The following is a 21,787-nucleotide window of genomic DNA, read 5'->3' as shown; positions in this document are numbered from 1 at the left end:
ATTCCATCGCTTTGTTGCCGAAAGCGCGCCTATGTCACAGTTCAACTAGGCCTCCCAACTGCAGCTCCCTCACTCTAGTGCTGGAACTGAAGTAAACATTCACTGTCTGAACATCGGTAACTTTTCTTTCGTAAACATCGTGTCTGAGTTATGGTATCACCTTGAAACTCTTCTGTGAGAGTCACTCCTAACCTAGTGCTTCCAGCGGAGTACTGAAACTGTGTCTTGAGTGACGTGAGCAGCCCTACTGTAGGGCTCACGTCAGCATGAAAAACGGCAACAGATTACAAGTGGAAACGGCAACAAATGAAAAAAAACTGCAACAGACAGCAAGAAAGGGCAACAGATGACAAGAAAGGGCAAGAAACTGCAAGGGCAACAAATGACAAAAAAGGAAAACAGATGGCGAGAGAGCAACAGATGGCAAGAAAGGGCAACAGATAGCCAGAAATGGCAACAGATGGCCAGAAAGGGCAACAGATAAGAACGACCCGACAAGTGATGACACGGAAAGAAAGAATACAGGAACAGAGGGACGCCAGTGTGACATGAGAAACAATGGATGTGTGTGTGTGTGTGTGTGTGTGTGTGTGTGTGTGTGTGCATGCGTGCGCGTGCGTGCGCGCGCGTGCGTGCGCTTGTCCCAGGGTAGACCAACACCTTTGTTATGGTCTCACTATTGTGCCTCTATTTTGTTCCATGACGCTTTGCCCACTTCTGCATGACGGCACCTCCACTGCTCGCTCTCTCTCCCTACCTCTCCTACTCTCTTTTGACCTGTATTTCTCCCTCCCCCTTCCACACACACGTACTGTACATCTTCACAATGAACATAAAATATTTCCAGAAAGTCATTGAGGAAGTATTGCCTAGGAAACAGCGAGTGTGGTGTCACAGTAGTTGTTAAACTGTGGTAGTGTGGCACTGCATAGATATTATGAAGGACTGTGATAGTGTGGCACTGCATAGATATTATGAAGGACTGTGATAGTGTGGCACTAAGCCAGGGCCGCGGTGGTGAGCATCCCTGGACCCATCACTAGATAGACATGCAGTCTCGGGTGGGTAACAACCTGGTTGATCAACAGCTGTTTTTAGCTACCTCTCCAAGACAGAGGTCGTGGGTAATTCCTTATATATTTGAAGGAGCAGTTTGAAAGGTCTTAGATCCTTTATGCTTATTATTTATTAAAATGCTAATTGCGCCACTGTTTTTAGTTGTGTAATTGTGCTATTTGTATTCTTATTAGTATTAACAACTGCACATGTATTAATAACAACAGTTGTGAAGTAGTAATAATACTAATAAGTGTTTCAGACACTTCTAAGTTGTGGTGATAGTTAATAGTTGTGTGTTGTGTTTCAGACACTGCTGAGTGAGTTCAACAAGGAACAGGAAGCGTTCATCAAGGCTAAAGGTGGCAAAGGTGGTGAGGCTCTGCCACCCTGGGTCGGCTACCCTGATGAAGACAGTCTGAAGGAGGAGATTTTGGCTCTCTCTACCGTAAGTAGTATTGTCTTATTGTCATCCTCGCCCTCGCCTATCTCAACCCTTCCCCGCCCGCACCTGTATCAGAGGCACTGGCAAAACCCACAGAAAACCCAAATGTTCCAGCAGTCATGGTTTTAAAAATAAAGTTGAATATATAAGGAAACTCTTTACCGAAGCAAATACTGTGCTTGGAGCAGTCATAGAAACACAGACGGGATGGCTTGGACAGTAAGATATTACTGAAAAATTACAATATTGAATTCATCAGTGGAAGTACTAGGTATAAAATTGGAGAACAAGAATCTTAGTAATTATCCTTGTGTATAAACCACTATCAGCAACTGATGAAGAATTCACGGAACAGACAAGGAAATTAGATAGCTTCCTCGAAAACCTTGAAAATCCTACAACAAATATCCTCCTGAGGGATTTCAACCTTTTCAAATGTGAAATGGAAGCTTTTAAACAACAACATGGTATAAACCTTGGTAATAAATACCGACAAGTTGGTTTAGAAAGACACGTAAGCAAACACTATAACATATTTATTAGAAAACGTTTCGGTCCTGGGACCTTGATCACTTCTAACATACAGAGGTAGGAAGACATTATATATAGGCGGAGAGTGAGATGTGACGCACGTGACCTGAGGAATATCATAAGAACATAAGAATGGAGGAACACTGTAGAAGGCCTACTGGCCCATGCGAGGCAGGTCCTTATCAAAAACAACCTCTGCCTATGATGAGGACGGGTAGACGATGAAATCACGTGACTCCTGTGTTGTTGGGTTGGTGCTGCTTAAGTATCATGTATGCCAATGTTTTTGAAATTTTGTAGTTTCCAGTGTTGCGTTCTATAGTGTCGGTGACGGCGATTAGTGAGGCTTCTAGGCACCGTCGGCGTCTGAGGTCTGGTTCGGCATGGGCCAGTAGGCCTTCTACAGTGTTCCTCCATTCTCATGTTCTTATGACATTCCTCAGGTCACGTGCGTCACACCTCACTCTCCGCCTATATATAATGTCTTCCTACCTCTGTATGTTAGAAGTGATCAAGGTCCCAGGACCGAAACGTTTTCTAATAAATATGTTATAGTGTTTGCTTACGTGTCTTTCTAAACCAAACAACAACATCAACGTGCCTGGAGTACCTTAGCCCAACAGATTCTTGTGAGAGAGGTAATGGAACTCTGTGATGTTTGCTTTCAACCAACAGATAACAGAATCTACTAGAAATGAAAATGCACTTTAACTTCGTCTTCACAAATAATGATGAACTAATCAAAGACAGTCTCAGAGACAATATACTCACATCACAGCCTCACAGAAATATGACCAAGTATAAATTCAGGCGGTGGAGAGCTTCGTTAATAGTTATACCGAGAAGGAATATTCAGCAAAATTAACTGTCTTCACAACACCTCGCTCACCTCTATCTCCACCCCATCCACATCTGTCTCCACAACCCCTTGCCCTCATTTTCTCCACCCCCTTGCCTACAAATGTCTCCACCCATGACTTATACCTGCCTCCACCCACACTTGTCTCCACCCCCCTGCCCCCACCTGTCTCCAACCTCCCTGCCCACATCTTTATCCACCCCTTGCCTACATCTGTCTCCACCCCCCTGCCCACACCTGTCTCCACCCCTCTGCCCACACCTGTCTCCACCCCTCTGCCCACACCTGTCTCCACCCCTCTGCCCACACTTGTCTCCACCCCTCTGCCCACACATGTCTCCACCCCTCTGCCCACATCTTTCTCCATCTCCCTGCCCACATCTGTCTCCGCCCTCGTCCCCACCACTTCTGTCAGACGCTAGGTGTTCAACACACCTCCAGAGAATCTCCTGATTTGCTCTGACACTCTGGCTGCGACCCTAATGTCAGAGCAGAGCTCTTGAGAGTTGAAAGCCTCATACCAGCGAAAACATCAGCCCTGGCACCACTTGAACTCAAGAAGACTCACCGTAATAGGGCTGCCACCGCCGTAGGGCTGTAGACGGTACTACTATTAACACTAAAAAGGCTCACCACGCTCGTCATAGGGCTGTAAGCGGTACTCCACTTGACCTGAAGAAGACTCGCCATGCCCTTGTCATAGGGCTGCCCCCACCATAGGGTTGTAAACGGTACTGCACTTGACAGGAATTCTCATCGTGCCCATGCCATAGGGCTGTAAACAGCACAAACTCGACACTCCTCACTCCTTCGGGATCCACTACCAGGTCACCACGTAGAGAAGACCCGGGCCAGGAATCGTCTTGGAAAGCCTACCACAACCTAAATCTGAACCCTCCCCCACAGTACACATCTCCTTACCCCTCCTCCCTGCCGAGACCTGCCTCCTCCCCAGCCCACACTTGTGAAATACTGTATGAGGTTTATCCTGGTATTGTGGTCATTTTGCCATTTATTAATCCAAAGAGAATATCCCCTCACAGGAGCTTCTTGGTCCATGGAAGTGGACATGACCATCCCTTCCTTGCAGTGCTGGATTTAGGTAGTGGGAGGCCCCTTGCATTAAAAAGGTCTAACTCTAATGGCTAGAAGACTTTAAAGTTTCTCCTTGGAAAACTTTTGCCACTCTCAGTATACGTACCATCCTCTTAAGATGAAGAAATAAAACAGTAAATTGGATTTATAGTGTATTTTAGCACCCTTTCGGTTCATTTGCAAATGTAACTCAAAAGTATTGTACAGACTTGTGAGGAGTTATCTTCAGTCAGATAGAATATTATAAGCCAGGTACATTCGGTGCTTTTCTGATGGAAAAGTCTCTGATGACTCCATCAAAATCCAACAAGCGCAGGATGTCAGATTCTATGCTCATGACTGTCAGGTTCACAAGCTGACCTTGCTTCATGCTTGTTTGTAGCCTGTTCTCACTACCACACTGTTGTTCACTTACTGACCACGATCAAGCAGTCATTCATACTGCAGTGCCCTGCACACCCAGGATGATGATGTGCTGTGAGTCATCCTCGCATCGTGCAGCTGACGATGCGCTCACACCGATGATGTAACACCAGTGATCAGATGACTAAACATGACAATCCTACCACAATTCAAACTTTTGCATACATTTTCTCTCTTTTGCGATCTATTCAATTCTCATTATAATGTGTCATAATATTTTTCATCATATGGTGGGGGGCCTGGCCCCCAGGGCCCCTCCCCTAAATCTGGCCCTGCTTCCTTATATCAAAGTTCATTACCTACCATTCCCCCCAGATGTTGTATGACCCCTATGGGTTTAGCATTCCTATTCCTCCCATCATCATAATATTAATAAAAATAATAATAGTCCACTAGAATAGTGCCTGGCTCTTCATGGCCAGCTGGCTGGCACCATTTTCCCTCGAGTACCTTATGATCGCTTGAAATATTGGTTTAGAAGCAGTTTTGCTTTATGTATTTTCTTTTTAAATCCATTGTAGTATAGTAATGGTAAATCATGCAGCAGCACTCATGTTAGATCATCTATGATTAAGGCTGGCTATTATAAATGGCCTTGCCATTCTGTTTGAAAATTTTATTTCACAAATGCTCTGGTTTACATGCATAACTAAACCAGTTTTGTTATTCTTGTCTCTTCTTTATTAATACAAGTTCTATATTCCTTTACTAATAGTCTGAAGAGGTAATGAAGTGTTTGTGTGCTTTTTTTTTTTTTTAAACTCACGTGGCATAAATACCTGCACATGAATATACTGCATGTGAATATATCTCATATAAATATGCTATGTATTAATAAACTGTTGACTGAGCATATGTACTATATTTTCATCTAGCTCATGTTTAGCAAGCTTTAATGGGAAATATTATGGTTTTAGTCAATGCTTTTCACATTTTTAATAAGGTAAAGGACATGTTTAATAATACCTGTTGTCTTCATAATCAGGATTGTCCTGTACTTTACAGTGTTATATTAAATTTTGAGTTATATGGACTAACAAGAAACTTGCCTTCCAGGATCGACGGAATTTTGTACGTAGCCCTCCTACAGGCGTGAGCTTTGAATTCGAGTTAGAGGCCTTCCTGCCTGTTGCCCAGGCCACCCTTGCAGCTGATCCCAACCTGGAGAAGATGCGTTTCGAACTGGTGCCTAAGACGTAAGTGCATTAAAGTTAGAATGAAGGTATCTGGACTCTGTCGTCTCTTGTAAATGTTTGCAAATACATGTACATACTGAAATAAATATAAATGCTGTTATTTTTTAAAAGAATTGTTGTCATTACATTCGTCAGATAAAAGCACCTAATGTGGGTCTTTGTCATATGATGACTTGTTCAGTGATGCCACTGGACCTGTGTCATGGGCATGACAAGAAAAAACTGCTCACATGTAGTGCTGTAGATGATAATGTCTACTTGCTCATATGCAAGTATGGTAGCTCTGGGCCCAATGGCTTACCATAGAATAGCAACTGCTGGCACCTTTCGAGTTCAGTGGCTTATTATTATTATTAGTCCTAGTTTGCCACCAGTAACTTCAAAAGCTTCAATAAAGTTTAACAGAATTAAGTTTGGTGTGGGTATCTGACCTCTTTCAAGAGGAGCTGTCACTTTGTTGGGAGGATGTACAGTTTGATCCATTGTTATTTACTAATATTGTACCTGGTTACTCTTTATTGTGCATGTGGCATGATGATATTTAAACATCTAAATATTTTATGTTCCTTTTATAAGAATCTGTTTTCATTGTAGGTTATGCTAATGGATGTTAGGAGATTGCAGAGGTCTTGGCTTATGCATTTTCTGTCATATTAAGCACATTTTAATATTGGAAGCTGATTGGTTCAATGAAGGAGCATTTTTGGGTATCCTCCAAAAGGGGATACCTATAGTGGTTATTGGGATTCTGTTTTTTCCTTCCTAAGTTCCTATGCAATAACTTAATAACCACTCTTCTGATAGGATTCAAACTTTCAGTGCTGGTGTATTTTACAAAGGCTTAGGTTGTTATTGAACTGTGTTTGAGTGCCAATTTCCTAAACTGATTTAAACACTTATGCTCTACATTGTTGGTAACTGCAAAAGCCCTGCTTACCAAAAATGTACCTGAAGACAGTTTTGGGGGTCACCACCCTCGTCCCAAATCAGGCCTCCAGATGGATGGCATGAGTAACTAGACTGTTCAGCATATGCACCACAGCACAGCTGATGGAATTGATTTGAGGAACAAGCAAGTTACCTTCTGAAGACAGTTATGGGTCTGTTGGTAATTCCTCTTACATATGAATGGAGGGTGTTGAAAAGTTTTGTTCTCTTTATTAAGTTGTCTCGGCATACTCATTCACACTTAAAAACGAAGCTGAGGTAGACTTCTGATAAAGGACATATGGATTGTCTTAAATCACCACCAGTCATTTTCTGATGAAACCTCTGGGTAAATGTGAGATTATTTGCTAAATTTCTAAGAATGTGCATGTGCTCATCATTGTTGTACTGAGTGGCAGCATATGGTCATTTGTTACCTTCAGATTTATAGCCCTGTACTTTTCCACATATTTTTTCTGTAAAAATATTATTGCCTCTTTATTTCCTTACGAATTATTAGCAGAAAATTGGTATGGTGATACTGACAAGATGTGGAAAAAAACACTTACGTACAGTTCAGGATATTTATTAAAGGAAACATTTTGCTATGAGTGTCGTCTTCAGTCCTCAGGACTGAAGACGACACTCATCGCAAAATGTTTCCTCTTATAAATGTACTGAAGAGTACATAAGTGTCTTTTTCCAAATCATTAAAAGTATCATCCAGATGCTGTTAATGTGTTAGCCAGTGCTGCTGTTGATTCCTTGTATTATATCAAACTCTTATGTTTTGAGTAGGTTACTTAGAAATGACAAAATTGAATAATAAAACTCTAGTAAGTGCACGTGTTCAATTTCTACTCATCCTTGAAGTTCATCATATAAACATTTCTGCATAAAATTAGTAACTGTTTGTTAAGGACCATCAAAGTATTTTGTGTATGATTCTGAAAAGATTTCATTCCTGCTGTAATCTTCATCTTCAGACCTCCTGAACTTCAGCCTCATAATTACATATTAATCTTTAATCCCCAGCTTTAAACTGTATACTTCGATATTTTGGCTACTAAATTTAATCCTCAAATTATCGGATATTAATGTCTTATTTTATGTTTCATATTGTTTTCTTACACTGTTCCTGGAGTGGGAAGGATCTACTCAAGGGTTTTATATAAGTCCCTCAGTCTATCTGTCCATATGTCAATTTTGCCAATTTCACACAAATTTCAAAAGATGCCAATTTCCAAATAGGGTCAAGAAAAAACAAGGCAGGCATTCTTGGCACTAAAATAACATTTTCTCTGTTGATTCCTCATGTCCCCAGGCCTCTTCTACATTTCTTTTGCTTTCCACTTTGAATTTTTATTCTCACAAAAAAATAGAAGATTTATGTTATACAGACTACTGCATTCATGTAGAAATGGTATAAATAATATCAGCGCACTTGTGAAAGAATATTAGACTCGCCAGTTGTCATGTATTGGACGCGTGACATGATTTGTTTACATTTGAACTTTGGCAAAAATCGAACATTTCTGCTACTTTGAGCTCAATTTCTAGGTACTTTTCATTGTGAAACCAATCAAAGTCATCTCAATTTCCATAATATGTCTTCCATTCTATAAAATGAGACCAGGAAAACTAGAATACAACCATAAATAGCATACGAAAAACACTGCAAAGTCGCTGTTTTAAACCAAAAACACGGTCGGAGTTTTTTTTTCTCATTATGCACTGTGTGCTGCAGGATATTTTTTATACTGCGCACACTGACCACATAGACCCATTCTTTCATATGTAGGCCTACCAGCTTTCTCTCCCTAGATTTGAAGGCACTAGAATTTATGCGTACTAGTACGGCACCAACCCTGGCGTGCAAGCCGTACTAGTATGGCACCAACCCTGAAAGGGTTAAACAATAGGTGATATATCATATATTTATCAATCAAAATTATTTTATTTCAGTTGACCTTGACATGAGCCTGTAGACCTACTGCAGTGATTCTTATCTTCTTATTGTACTCCTCGACTCACATCTTGAGTAACCTTGGCATCTTTTCTTAATCTTTGTTGTCTATACCTTACTTTTTCATTTCTGTTTTACTCTTTCACATTCTTTCATAATTTTCAAGTACACCCTTATAGGTATACATACACTGTACTGTATCTTTGGTATTTTACCAGTAGTGTTATGGATAGTACACCCTGTGTTGATAGTTCAGTTTTATGCCCCAAATTAAAAAACTGGTTCATTTAGCATTTCAAACATTTTTTTTTTTGTCGTTAATGCATTGGATTGTAATAGTACTTTATTATAGTACAGTACATATATGCAGTGTTTGGTCACGTAGTATTTTTAGATGTCTGCATAGGCCTGTGTGCATGTAATTTCTCTTTTAAATCTTTGTGTCAGTATTTCCAAAATTTACTTATGTTTTAGAGAATTACTCAAGTTATGCATTTTAGAACATTTCTCATGATACACCTAATTGTACCTAATCTTGGTATTTGTTAACAGTGATGATGGTATAATGATGCTGTTGGCTATAATGCTATGTATTTGACAGAATTAATGAAGAAACCTTCTGGAGGAACTATTTCTACCGTGTTGGGCTCATCAGGCAGAGTACAGAGCTGTCATCACTGGAGAGGGAGGGTGTGGATGCTGCTAACAAGACAACTTCTAGTGGAGACAAGGGTATATATAGCTTTTGTCACTACTATGAAATAAATTAACTAGTAATGATAATACTTTGGGTCTACTTTATTGTGTTTACCATAAATTGGGACTAAATGGACCTATTGCACATTTTATTGATTGACTTCTTGAATAAAATGATTAATGTATTTTATTTCATATACTGTATATTAGGGAATAGAATAGGGGAGGCAGACAAGAGCATAATCTATAAGATAGTACAGTCTTATTCATTATAATTCAGCAAACTACAGTATGTATATTGCTGTACTGTATTTACTGTATATTTGTATATGTGGGTGTGTATAAAGTCATGAACAAAGATAGGGTGTGCAAGTGTGAGTAGTTTACTGTGATTTCTGTACATGATGAAAAATAAGTAAAGACTAAGGTTTTGGGGAGTAAAAGCAAAATAAAATATTTAAGGAGATTTGAAGAAAGTGGGTAGCATGACTAGACCTATAATGGTGGGAGGTGCAGTACTTGCATCAGGAAGGATGGATGGGTATACTTCACTTTGGTGGGCTATTTGAATTATGATGTCCATGCAGTTTTATTAAGACAGAATGAGTGAGGGTGAATGTACTTTTTTTCTGTGGGTCACCCTACCTTGGTGGGAAATGGCCAGTGTTTTAAAAAAAATTAAAATAACTATATCACTACAAATATTAAATGTTACACATGAACTCTGAATCAGAAGAAATTTAAATATTAAGAAATTTTAATTGGGCAGAATAAGACATTGGTTCACAATTTTTTTTAGGTACATTTTTCTCAATGTGCATATTTACATTCTTTTTCTAGTTCCTCTTTCTTGTGCTTGTTGTCTTCCTCTGCCTTCTCTATTCTTTTCCTTTTATGTTGTACTTTAGCAGTCCTTATCCTTTCCAAACATCTTTTATTCTCAGTGCAGTTGGTGATTGCTTCACTAAATGGATGACCAGAGCATTGTGTAAAGTTCCTCAACAAATGTTGAAACATTTCTGCATGAGGCTAACATTTGGAGGTGGCTGATATGCTTGTAGACGATCTACTCAAGACTCCCACCCTCAAGGAAGGAAAGTTCCCATTTGGAACATGGCATTGAAGGTGTAAATAAACACATTACTAAAATGTTTGCTGAGGCACAAAAATGGAATCATATTAAGTTATTTACAAAAGAGAGAGTTTGATGAAAATGGATTTATGTCTGCAGAGGCACATCCACATGATTGGCAAACATGTCATACGAACTTTACTTATGATAGGCTAGAAAAAATATTAGTCAAACCACATCAGCATGTTGCATTATGGATGACCGTATTGAACTGGGTTTGCTTAGTTAGTACTAGAGTAGCATTTTTTCATATACTGTATTGCTATCAAATATTTTTATGCAAATGATGTGAGAAGAAAAAGAGTGAAGGAAAAAATTTACCATAAATAGAAATTGCATACTCTCTAATTTGTGTTTGCAGGAGTCGATACTTACCTCCTGGCTCTGCCTCCTTGACCGCCTTGATGGCACCACTGACTTCTGGCCAATTTGGCCTTATCATGTCTACTTTTGAAGAATTGTGGCATGTGGGTGTGTGTGTGGATGTGTGTGTTGGGGGGGTTTGGGGTGTGTGTGTGTGGTTGTGTGGGTTTGGGGTGCATGTGTGGGTTTGGGGTGTGTGTGTGGTTGTGTGGGTTTGGGGTGTGTGTGTGTGGGGGGGGGTTGTGGGCATGTGGGTGTATGTGTTTGGGTGGTGTGCATGTGTTTGATTTTAAGTAAGGTTTGGGAAGCATCAAAGAAACAGTTAATGTACCAAATTGTATATGATTGTACAAAATATGTGTGTGTGGGTGTACAGTGGTACCCCAAGTTTCGTACATAATTTGTTCCAGAAAGCTGTTCGAGTGCCGTTACTGAACGAATTTGTTCCCATAAGGAATAATGTAAATTAGATTAGTCCATTTCAGACCCCCAAAAATACACTTACAAAAGCACTTACAATAATACACTTAGATAATTTTTTGAGTTGTTAGCTGTACGAAACTCGGGGTACCACTGTATATGTGTATGTATGTATGTATGAGTGTGTGTGTGTGTATATATATATATATATATATATATAGCAAGTTCATCACCATAGGATTTTATGGCTGTAAGCCCTAACAAGGGATTAACAGCTGTAAGACAGATGCAAATCTACAAAACCTGGCCCCATGAAGTTGAAATTTCCTACAAAGTGCATTTGGTTTTTTCAGTGTAAATATCTCTTCAGGAACAAAGGGTAAGGATGATGATGTGGACCACCCAGACAGCCCTAGTCATGGAGGAGAGAGCGAGTTTGTCTCAGACTCTTTTCAACCATCATCAAAAGACCTGGAGGAGGTGAAGCGAGGGATCTCCAACCTGACCAAACCCTCAGGTATGCTTCATGTATTCAGTTTTAAGTAGATGATATGAGCCAGGAAAATAATTTGTATATTTTGAGGAATGGGTTATTGTATTGTCAGGTATGGTCATAATTAATCGTATTTTAATATAAATTTAGTAACTTTTATAATAGTAAGTATTCATTTTAACACTGACTTTTGTATAATAAAATTAATTTCTTCATATACATGTACAGACACCGTTATTCATTATCATTTGACAGCTCTGATCTCAGTGCAATGTACTTCATGTAGAAGTTTGTTAAACAGGCATCCTTATCTTTGACAAGTAAAGGAGAATATTCGTTCCTGATTTCTTATGTTGTAGTACTTGTTGCACTCAACTGAAAACAGAATATTGTGTCAGCAATTAGATATGCCTTTAAAAGGAATAATTACAGTTATACTGTATTTTGTGATTTTTATCTAAAAGAAGTCGTAGTTCCCACATCATGAAAAAAATCACTGTATATTACTTACATTTTTTTTTAATATATAAAATCACATATAGTAAGTTTTCATCATTCCCATTATTTTTAGCCATCACGTTACCACTGTAAAGTTTAATTCTACAACATTCACCTACCTGGAGGTCGTTCCGAGGGTCAGTGCCCCTGCAGCTCAACCCTTGTCCAGGCCTTGACCTAGTGTTAAAATGTTTTATATTTATAAATGGATGAAGATTATAATCCTAGGTAGTAGGTTGGTAGACAGCAACCGCCCAGGGAGGTACTACCGTCCTGCCAAGTGATTGTTAAACGAAAGCCTGTAATTGTTTTGCATGATGGTAGGATTGCTGGCGTCCTTTTTTCTGTCTCATGAACATGCAAGATTTCAGGTACGTCTTGCTACTTCTACTTACACTTAGGTCACACTACACATACATGTACAAGCATATATATACACACTCCTCTGGGTTTTCTTCTATTTTCTTTCTAGTTCTTATTCTTGTTTATTTCCTCTTATCTCCATGGGGAAGTGGAACAGAATTCTTCCTCCGTCAGCCATGCGTGTTGTAAGAGGTGATTAAAATGCTGGGAGCAAGGGGCTAGTAACCCCTTCTCCTGTATAAATTACTAAATTTAAAAAGAGAAACTTTTGTTTTTCTTTTTGGGCCACCCTGCCTTGGTGGGATACGGCCGGTTTGTTGAAAGAAAAAAGGACGATTATAATGCAGCACATCCCTTTAACCCTTCAGTATATGCCATACATCAGAGAACAATACTGTCTAGTGTAATTTACATTTACACTGTATGCCTTCAGATATACCACCTGCTGTCATTGTTAGGTCTCAGCTCAACTGTTTGGGTTATATACCACCAGTTCATGCCTTGAGAAAAATCTAGGAGAAGGAAGTGCATGCACTGCAGTATGGTTAACTATGCCTTAGTAGCACATGTTAACAACAGCCAGGACCAGTCTTGCCATCACATTCATACTTACTAGCAGACAGGGTGTAGAACTGGCAGGAAGATGCATTATTTGTTCTAAATTTATTACATTTTCATGATACTAACAGTAGAATTCAGACAAAATGCACAGTTGTAAACTTGATCAAATAATGTGACTTATTTCTATGTTTTGATGAGTATTACACCTTGAAACAATTGAAATATCATAAGATTTCCTTGTACAAATTGTTGGTAGACAAAAACTGTCAATATAAGTAAGAAAAACAATAATTTCTTCCTCTTTATAGTAAATATTGTAGTTGGAACCAAGCAAGCTATGCTTCTTCCCATGTTTCGAGGTCTAAAAAACCTTGAAACACATTTAATAAACTGAAAACATAATTACTGCTATATGCATTTATGCCAATATTGTCAATGAGTAACAAATAATTTTTTTCGCCATGATTTCAGTTTTCTTTTCTCTGTAAGGAAAATTAATTTAAAAAAAATAACGGACATGCACACACGAGTCCTGATTTCAGACCGAGCCGCGGGGGTGTTGACCCCCAAAACCCTCTCCAGGTATACACACAGACACAAAAAAGAGCAAACAAGTAATTTTTTTTCCCCCCAGGTGTGACACAGTTTAAGGGTTAGAAATTGGTACTTGAATAGTCGTGAGTAAATGAAAAAGTGTCATTTTCAGGAATTGCTCAATACAAAACACATTGGAGAAACTATCACCTGAGCTAGTTCTGTCTGACTTGTTTTATCCTGAAATGCTTGGGCCTCTCCACTGCAGCACTTTCTTAAATTTTTTGAATACTAGTATATTATTTACTAATGGGATGTTTGAATGTTTGTGGATGTAGTGCAGATAAGAAAGAAATGATTGTTAATGTTATGAATGAAAAAAAGTTGGATGTCCTAGCCCTAATTGAAACAAAGCTGAAGAGGGTAGGGGAGTTTCAGTGGGGAGAAATAAATGGGATTAAATCAGGAGTATCTGAGAGAGTTAGAGCTAAGGAAGGGGTAGCAATAATGTTGAAGGATCAGTTATGGAGAGAGAAGAGGGAATATAAATGTTTAAATTCAAGGATTAAGTGGATTAAAATAAGGGTTGGATGCAAAAAGTGGGTCATAATAAGTGTGTATGAACCAGGAGAAGAGAAAGAGAGATTTTGGGAGATGTTAAGCAAATGTATAGGAACCTTTAAACCAAATGAGAGAGTAATTGTGGTAAGGGACTTAAATGCTAAAGTAGGAGAAACATTTAGAAAGGGTGTGTTAAGTAAGTTTGGGGTGCCAGGTGTAAATGATAATGGGAACCCTTTGATTGAACTTGGTATAGAAAGGGGTTTAGTTATAGGTAATACATATTTAAAAAAAAAGAGGATAAATAAGTATACAAGATATGATGTAGGGCACAATGACAGTAGTTTGTTGGATTATGTATTGGTAGATAAAAGACTGTTGAGTAGACTTCAGGATGTACATGTTTATAGAGGGGCCACAGATATATCAGATCACTTTTTACTAGTAACTACAGTGGGAGTAAAAGGTAGATGGGATACAAGGAAAATAGAAGCAGCAAGTAAGAGAGAGGTGAAGGTTTATAAACTAAAAGAGGAGGGAGTTAGGGTAAGATATAAACAACTATTGGAGGATAGATGGGCTAGTGAGAGTATAGGCAATGGGGTCGAAGATGTATGGGGTAGGTTTAAAAATGTAGCGTTAGAGTGTTCAGCAGAAGTTTGTGGTTACTGGAAAGTGGGTGCGGGAGGGAAGAAGAACGATTGGTAGAATGGTGATATAAAGAGAGTAGTAAGGAAGAAAAAGTTAGCATATGAGAGGTTTTTACAAAATAGAAGTGATGCATGGAGGGAAGAGTATATGGAGAGAAAAAGAGGTTAAGAGAGTGGTGAAGCAATATAAAAAGAGAGCAAATGAGAGAGTGGGTGAGATGTTATCAACAAATTTTGTTGAAAATAAGAAAAAGTTATGGAGTGAGATTAACAATTTGAGGAAACCTATGGAACAAATTGATGTGTCAGTTAAAAATAGGAGAGGAGAGTTATTAAATTGAGAGTTAGAGGTATCGGGAAGATGGAGGGAATATTTTGAGGAATTGTTAAATGTTGATGAAAATAGGGAAGCTGTGATTTCGTGTATAGGGCAAGGAGGAATAATATCTTGTAGGAGTGAGGAAGAGCCAGTTGTGAGTGTGGGGGAAGTTCGTGAGGCAGTGGGTAGAATGAAAGGGGGTAAGGCAGCTGGGATTGATGGGATAAAGATAGAGATGTTAAAAGCAGGTGGGGATGTAGTTTTGGAGTGGTTGGTGCTATTATTTAATAAATGTATGGGAATATTTTGAGGAATTGTTAAATGTTGATGAAGATAGGGAAGCTGTGATTTCGTGTATAGGGCAAGGAGGAATAACATCTTGTAGGAGTGAGGAAGAGCCAGTTGTGAGTGTGGGGGAAGTTCGTGAGGCAGTAGGTAAAATGAAAGGGGGTAAGGCAGCCGGGATTGATGGGATAAAGATAGAAATGTTAAAAGCAGGTGGGGATATAGTTTTGGAGTGGTTGGTGCAATTATTTAATAAATGTATGGAAGAGGGTAAGGTACCTAGGGATTGGCAGAGAGCATGCATAGTTCCTTTGTATAAAGGCAAAGGGGATAAAAGAGAGTGCAAAAATTATAGGGGGATAAGTCTGTTGAGTGTACCTGGTAAAGTGTATGGTAGAGTTATAATTGAAAGAATTAAGAGTAAGACGGAGAATAGGATAGCAGATGAACAAGGAGGCTTTAGGAAAGGTAGGGGGTGTGTGGACCAGGTGTTTACAGTGAAACATATAAGTGAACAGTATTTAGATAAGGCTAAAGAGGTCTTTGTGGCATTTATGGATTTGGAAAAGGCGTATGACAGGGTGGATAGGGGGGCAATGTGGCAGATGTTGCAAGTGTATGGTGTAGGAGGTAGGTTACTGAAAGCAGTGAAGAGTTTTTACGAGGATAGTGAGGCTCAAGTTAGAGTATGTAGAAAAGAGGGAAATTTTTTCCCAGTAAAAGTAGGCCTTAGACAAGGATGTGTGATGTCACCATGGTTGTTTAATATATTTATAGATGGGGTTGTAAGAGAAGTAAATGCGAGGGTCTTGGCAAGAGGCGTGGAGTTAAAAGATAAAGAATCACACACAGGGTGGGAGTTGTCACAGCTGCTCTTTGCTGATGACACTGTGCTCTTGGGAGATTCTGAAGAGAAGCTGCAGAGATTGGTGGATGAATTTGGTAGGGTGTGCAAAAGAAGAAAATTAAAGGTGAATACAGGAAAGAGTAAGGTTATGAGGATAACAAAAAGATTAGGTGATGAAAGATTGAATATCAGATTGGAGGGAGAGAGTATGGAGGAGGTGAACGTATTCAGATATTTGGGAGTGGACGTGTCAGCGGATGGGTCTATGAAAGATGAGGTGAATCATAGAATTGATGAGGGAAAAAGAGTGAGTGGCGCACTTAGGAGTCTGTGGAGACAGAGAACTTTGTCCTTGGAGGCAAAGAGGGGAATGTATGAGAGTATAGTTTTACCAACGCTCTTATATGGGTGTGAAGCATGGGTGATGAATGTTGCAGCGAGGAGAAGGCTGGAGGCAGTGGAGATGTCATGTCTGAGGGCAATGTGTGGTGTGAATATAATGCAGAGAATTCGTAGTTTGGAAGTTAGGAGGAGGTGCGGGATTACCAAAACTGTTGTCCAGAGGGCTGAGGAAGGGTTGTTGAGGTGGTTCGGACATGTAGAGAGAATGGAGCGAAACAGAATAACTTCAAGAGTGTATCAGTCTGTAGTGGAAGGAAGGCGGGGTAGGGGTCGGCCTAGGAAGGGTTGGAGGGAGGGGGTAAAGGAGGTTTTGTGTGCGAGGGGCTTGGACTTCCAGCAGGCATGCGTGAGCGTGTTTGATAGGAGTGAATGGAGACAAATGGTTTTTAATACTTGACGTGCTGTTGGAGTGTGAGCAAAGTAACATTTATGAAGGGATTCAGGGAAACCGGCAGGCCGGACTTGAGTCCTGGAGATGGGAAGTACAGTGCCTGCACTCTGAAGGAGGGGTGTTAATGTTGCAGTTTAAAAACTGTAGTGTAAAGCACCCTTCTGGCAAGACAGTGATGGAGTGAATGATGGTGAAAGTTTTTCTTTTTTGGGCCACCCTGCCTTGGTGGGAATCGGCCAGTGTGATAATAAAATAAAATATGGAAGAGGGTAAGGTACCTAGGAATTGGCAGAGAGCATGCATAATTCCTTTGTATAAAGGCAAAGGGGACAAAAGAGAGTGCAAAAATTCTAGGGGAATAAGTCTGTTGAGTATACCTGGTAAAATGTATTGTAGAGTTGTTGTTGAAAGAATTAAGAGTAAGATGGAGAGTAGGGTAACAGAAGAACAAGGAGGCTTTAGGAAAGGTAGTGGGTGTGTAGACCAAGTGTTTATAGTGAAACATATAGATGAACAGTGTTTAGATAAGGCTAAAGAGGTTTTTGTGGCATTTATGGATTTGGAAAAGGTGTATGACAGGGTGGATAGGGGGGCAATGTGGCAGATGTTGCAGGTGTATGGTATAAGAGGTAGGTTACTGAAAGCAGTGAAGAGTTTTTACAAGGATAGTGAGGCTCAGGTTAGAGTATGTAGGAAAGAGGGACAGTATTTCCCAGTAAAAGTAGGCCTTAGACAAGGATGTGTGATGTCACTGTGGTTGTTCAATATATTTATAGATGGGGTTGTAAGAGAAGTGAATGCCGGGGTCTTGGCAACAGGTGTGGAGTTAACAGATAAAGAATCAAACACAAATTGGGAGTCGTCACAGTTGCTTTTTGCTGATGACACTGCTTTTGGGAGATTCTGAAGAGAAGTTGCAGAGGTTGGTGGATGAATTTCATAGGGTATGTAAAAGAAGAAAATTGAAAGTGAATATAGAAAAGAGTAAGATTATGAGGATAACAAAAAGATTAGGTGACAAAAGATTGGAGGGAGAGAGTATGGAGGAGGTGAATGTATTCAGATATTTCGGAGTGAACATGTCATCAGATGGGTCTATGAAAGATGAGGTGAATCATAGAATTGATGAGGGGAAAAGGGTGAGCGGTGCACTTAGGAGTCTGTAGAGACAAAGAACTTAGTTCTTGGAAGCAAAGAGGGAAATGTATGAGAGTATAGCTTTACTAACGCTCTTATATGGGTGTGAAGCATGGGTGATGAATGTTGCAGCGAGAAGGCTGGAGGCAGTGATGTCATGTCTGAGGGCAATGTGTGGTGTGAACATAATGCAGAGAATTCATAGTTTGGAAGTTAGGAGGAGGTGCGGGATTGCCAAGACTGTTGTCCAGAGGGCTGAGGAAGGGTTGTTGAGGTTGTTCAGACATGTAGAGAGAATGGAACGAAACAGAATGACTTCAAGAGTGTATAAATCTGTAGTGGAGGGAAGGCGGGGTAGGGGTCGATCTAGGAAAGGTTGGAGGGAGGTTTTGTGTGTGAGGGACTTGGACTTCCAGCATGCATGCCTGAGCATATGTGACAGGAGTGAATGGAGACAAATGGTTTTTAATACTTGACATGCTGTTGGAGTGTGATCAAAGCAACATTTATGAAGGGATTCAAGGAAACTGGCAGGCCTGACTTGAGTCCTGGAGATGGGAAGTACAGTGTCTGCGCTCTGAAGGACGGGTGTTAATGTTACAGTTTTACAACTGTATTGTAATGCACCCCTCTTGCAAATCAGTGATGAAGTGAATGATGATGAAAGTTTTTCTTTTTTGGCCACCCTGCCTTGGTGGGAATTGGCTGATGTGTTAAGAAAAAAAAAATCATACAAATATATAATAATTTACAGTAATATCATACTTTTTGAATAATTTTTTTAATTTTTTTTTTTTTTTTTTTTTCAACAAGTCGGCCGTCTCCCACCGAGGCAGGGTGACCCAAAAAAGAAAGAAAATCCCCAAAAAGAAAATACTTTCATCATCATTCAACACTTTCACCACACTCGCACATTATCACTGTTTTTGCAGAGGTGCTCAGAATACAACAGTCTAGAAGCATACACATATAAAGATACACAACATATCCCTCCAAACTGCCAATATCCCAAACCCCTCCTTTAAAGTGCAGGCATTGTACTTCCCATTTCCAGGACTCAAGTCCGACTATATGAAAATAACCGGTTTCCCTGAATCCCTTCACTAAATATTACCCTGCTCACACTCCAACAGATTGTCAGGTCCCAAGTACCATTCGTCTCCATTCACTCCTATCTAACACGCTCACGCACGCTTGCTGGAAGTCCAAGCCCCTTACCCACAAAACCTCCTTTACCCCCTCTCTCCAACCCTTTCGAGGACGACCCCTACCCCGCCTTCCTTCCCCTATAGATTTATATGCTTTCCATGTCATTCTACTGTGATCCATTCTCTCTAAATGACCAAACCACCTCAACAACCCCTCTTCTGCCCTCTGACTAATACTTTTATTAACTCCACACCTTCTCCTAATTTCCACACTCCGAATTTTCTGCATAATATTTACACCACACATTGCCCTTAAACAGGACATCTCCGCTGCCTCCAACCGTCTCCTCGCTGCTGCATTTACCACCCAAGCTTCACACCCATATAAGAGTGTTGGTACTACTATACTTTCATACATTCCCTTCTTTGCCTCCATAGATAACGTTTTTTGACTCCACATATACCTCAACGCACCACTCACCTTTTTTCCCTCATCAATTCTATGATTAACCTCATCCTTCATAAATCCATCCGCCGACACGTCAACTCCCAAGTATCTGAAAACATTCACTTCTTCCATACTCCTCCTCCCCAATTTGATATCCAATTTTTCTTTATCTAAATCATTTGACACCCTCATCACCTTACTCTTTTCTATGTTCACTTTCAACTTTCTACCTTTACACACATTCCCAAACTCATCCACTAACCTTTGCAATTTTTCTTTAGAATCTCCCATAAGCACAGTATCATCAGCAAAAAGTAACTGTGTCAATTCCCATTTTGAATTTGATTCCCCATAATTTAATCCCACCCCTCTCCCAAACACCCTAGCATTTACTTCCTTTACAACCCCATCTATAAATATATTAAACAACCATGGTGACATTACACATCCCTGTCTAAGACCTACTTTTACCGGGAAGTAGTCTCCCTCTCTTCTACACACCCTAACCTGAGCCTCACTATCCTCATAAAAACTCTTTACAGCATTTAATAACTTACCACCTATTCCATATACTTGCAACATCTGCCACATTGCTCCTCTATCCACTCTATCATATGCCTTTTCTAAATCCATAAATGCAATAAAAACTTCCCTATCTTTATCTAAATACTGTTCACATATATGCTTCAATGTAAACACCTGATCTACACATCCCCTACCCACTCTAAAACCTCCTTGCTCATCCGCAATCCTACATTCTGTCTTACCTCTAATTCTTTCAATTATAACCCTACCGTACACTTTTCCTGGTATACTCAGTAAGCTTATTCCTCTATAATTTTTACAGTCTCTTTTGTCCCCTTTCCCTTTATATAAAGGGACTATACATGCTCTCTGCCAATCCCTAGGTACCTTCCCCTCTTTCATACATTTATTAAACAAAAGTACCAACCACTCCAACACTATATCCCCCCCTGCTTTTAACATTTCTGTCATGATCCCATCAGTTCCAGCTGCTTTACCCCCTTTCATTTTACGTAATGCCTCACGTACCTCCCCCACACTTACATTCTGCTCTTCTTCACTCCTAAAAGATGGTATACCTCCCTGACCAGTGCATGAAATTACTGCCTCTGTTTCTTCCTTAACATTTAAAAGTTCCTCAAAATATTCTCGCCATCTACCCAATACCTCCCCATCTACTAACTCCCCTACTCTGTTTTTAACTGACAAATCCATATTTTCCCTTGGCTTTCTTAACTTGTTTAACTCACTCCAAAATTTTTTCTTATTTTCATTAAAATTTCTTGACAGTGCCTCTCCCACTCTATCATCTGCTCTCCTTTTGCACTCTCTCACCACTCTCTTTACCTTTCTTTTACTCTCCATATACTCTGCTCTTCTTATACCACTTCTGCTTTGTAAAAACCTCTCATAAGCTACCTTTTTCTCTTTTATCACACCCTTTACTTCATCATTCCACCAATCACTCCTCTTTCCTCCTGCCCCCACCCTCCTATAACCACAAACTTCTGCCCCACATTCTAATACTGCATTTTTAAAACTATTCCAACCCTCTTCAACCCCCCCACTACTCATCTTTGCACTAGCCCACCTTTCTGCCAATAGTCGCTTATATCTCACCCGAACTTCCTCCTCCCTTAGTTTATACACTTTCACCTCCCTCTTACTTGTTGTTGCCACCTTCCTCTTTTCCCATCTACCTCTTACTCTAACTGTAGCTACAACTAAATAATGATCCGATATATCAGTTGCCCCTCTATAAACATGTACATCCTGGAGCCTACCCATCAACCTTTTATCCACCAATACATAATCTAATAAACTACTTTCATTACGTGCTACATCATACCTTGTATATTTATTTATCCTCTTTTTCATAAAATATGTATTACTTATTACCAAATTTCTTTCTACACATAGCTCAATTAAAGGCTCCCCATTTACATTTACCCCTGGCACCCCAAATTTACCTACTACTCCCTCCATAACATTTTTACCCACTTTAGCATTAAAATCC

At 39.8% G+C, this 21,787-nt stretch overlaps 1 protein-coding gene across 7 annotated transcripts in view; it reads left to right on the top strand.

Moving 5' to 3' along the window:
- Sap47 (Synapse-associated protein 47kD) overlaps positions 1–21,787 on the top strand; it is a 319,381-nt gene that overhangs the window by 279,468 nt on the left and 18,126 nt on the right. For all 7 annotated transcript variants that reach the window (XR_008407616.2, XM_053781886.2, XM_053781884.2 and 4 more), the window contains 4 exons: positions 1,367–1,504; positions 5,466–5,605; positions 9,100–9,230; positions 11,480–11,626. Coding sequence is in view for 6 of the 7 variants with exons in the window: in XM_053781886.2 (XP_053637861.1) it covers positions 1,367–1,504; positions 5,466–5,605; positions 9,100–9,230; positions 11,480–11,626 (556 nt within the window). In the remaining variant the exon portion in view is untranslated. The remainder of the gene's footprint in view (positions 1–1,366; positions 1,505–5,465; positions 5,606–9,099; positions 9,231–11,479; positions 11,627–21,787) is intronic.

The sequence above is a fragment of the Cherax quadricarinatus genome, chromosome 30 (genome assembly GCF_038502225.1).
Source record: "Cherax quadricarinatus isolate ZL_2023a chromosome 30, ASM3850222v1, whole genome shotgun sequence".
Taxonomy (NCBI): Eukaryota; Metazoa; Arthropoda; class Malacostraca; order Decapoda; family Parastacidae; genus Cherax; species Cherax quadricarinatus.
This window is presented reverse-complemented; position numbering and strand designations above follow the sequence as displayed.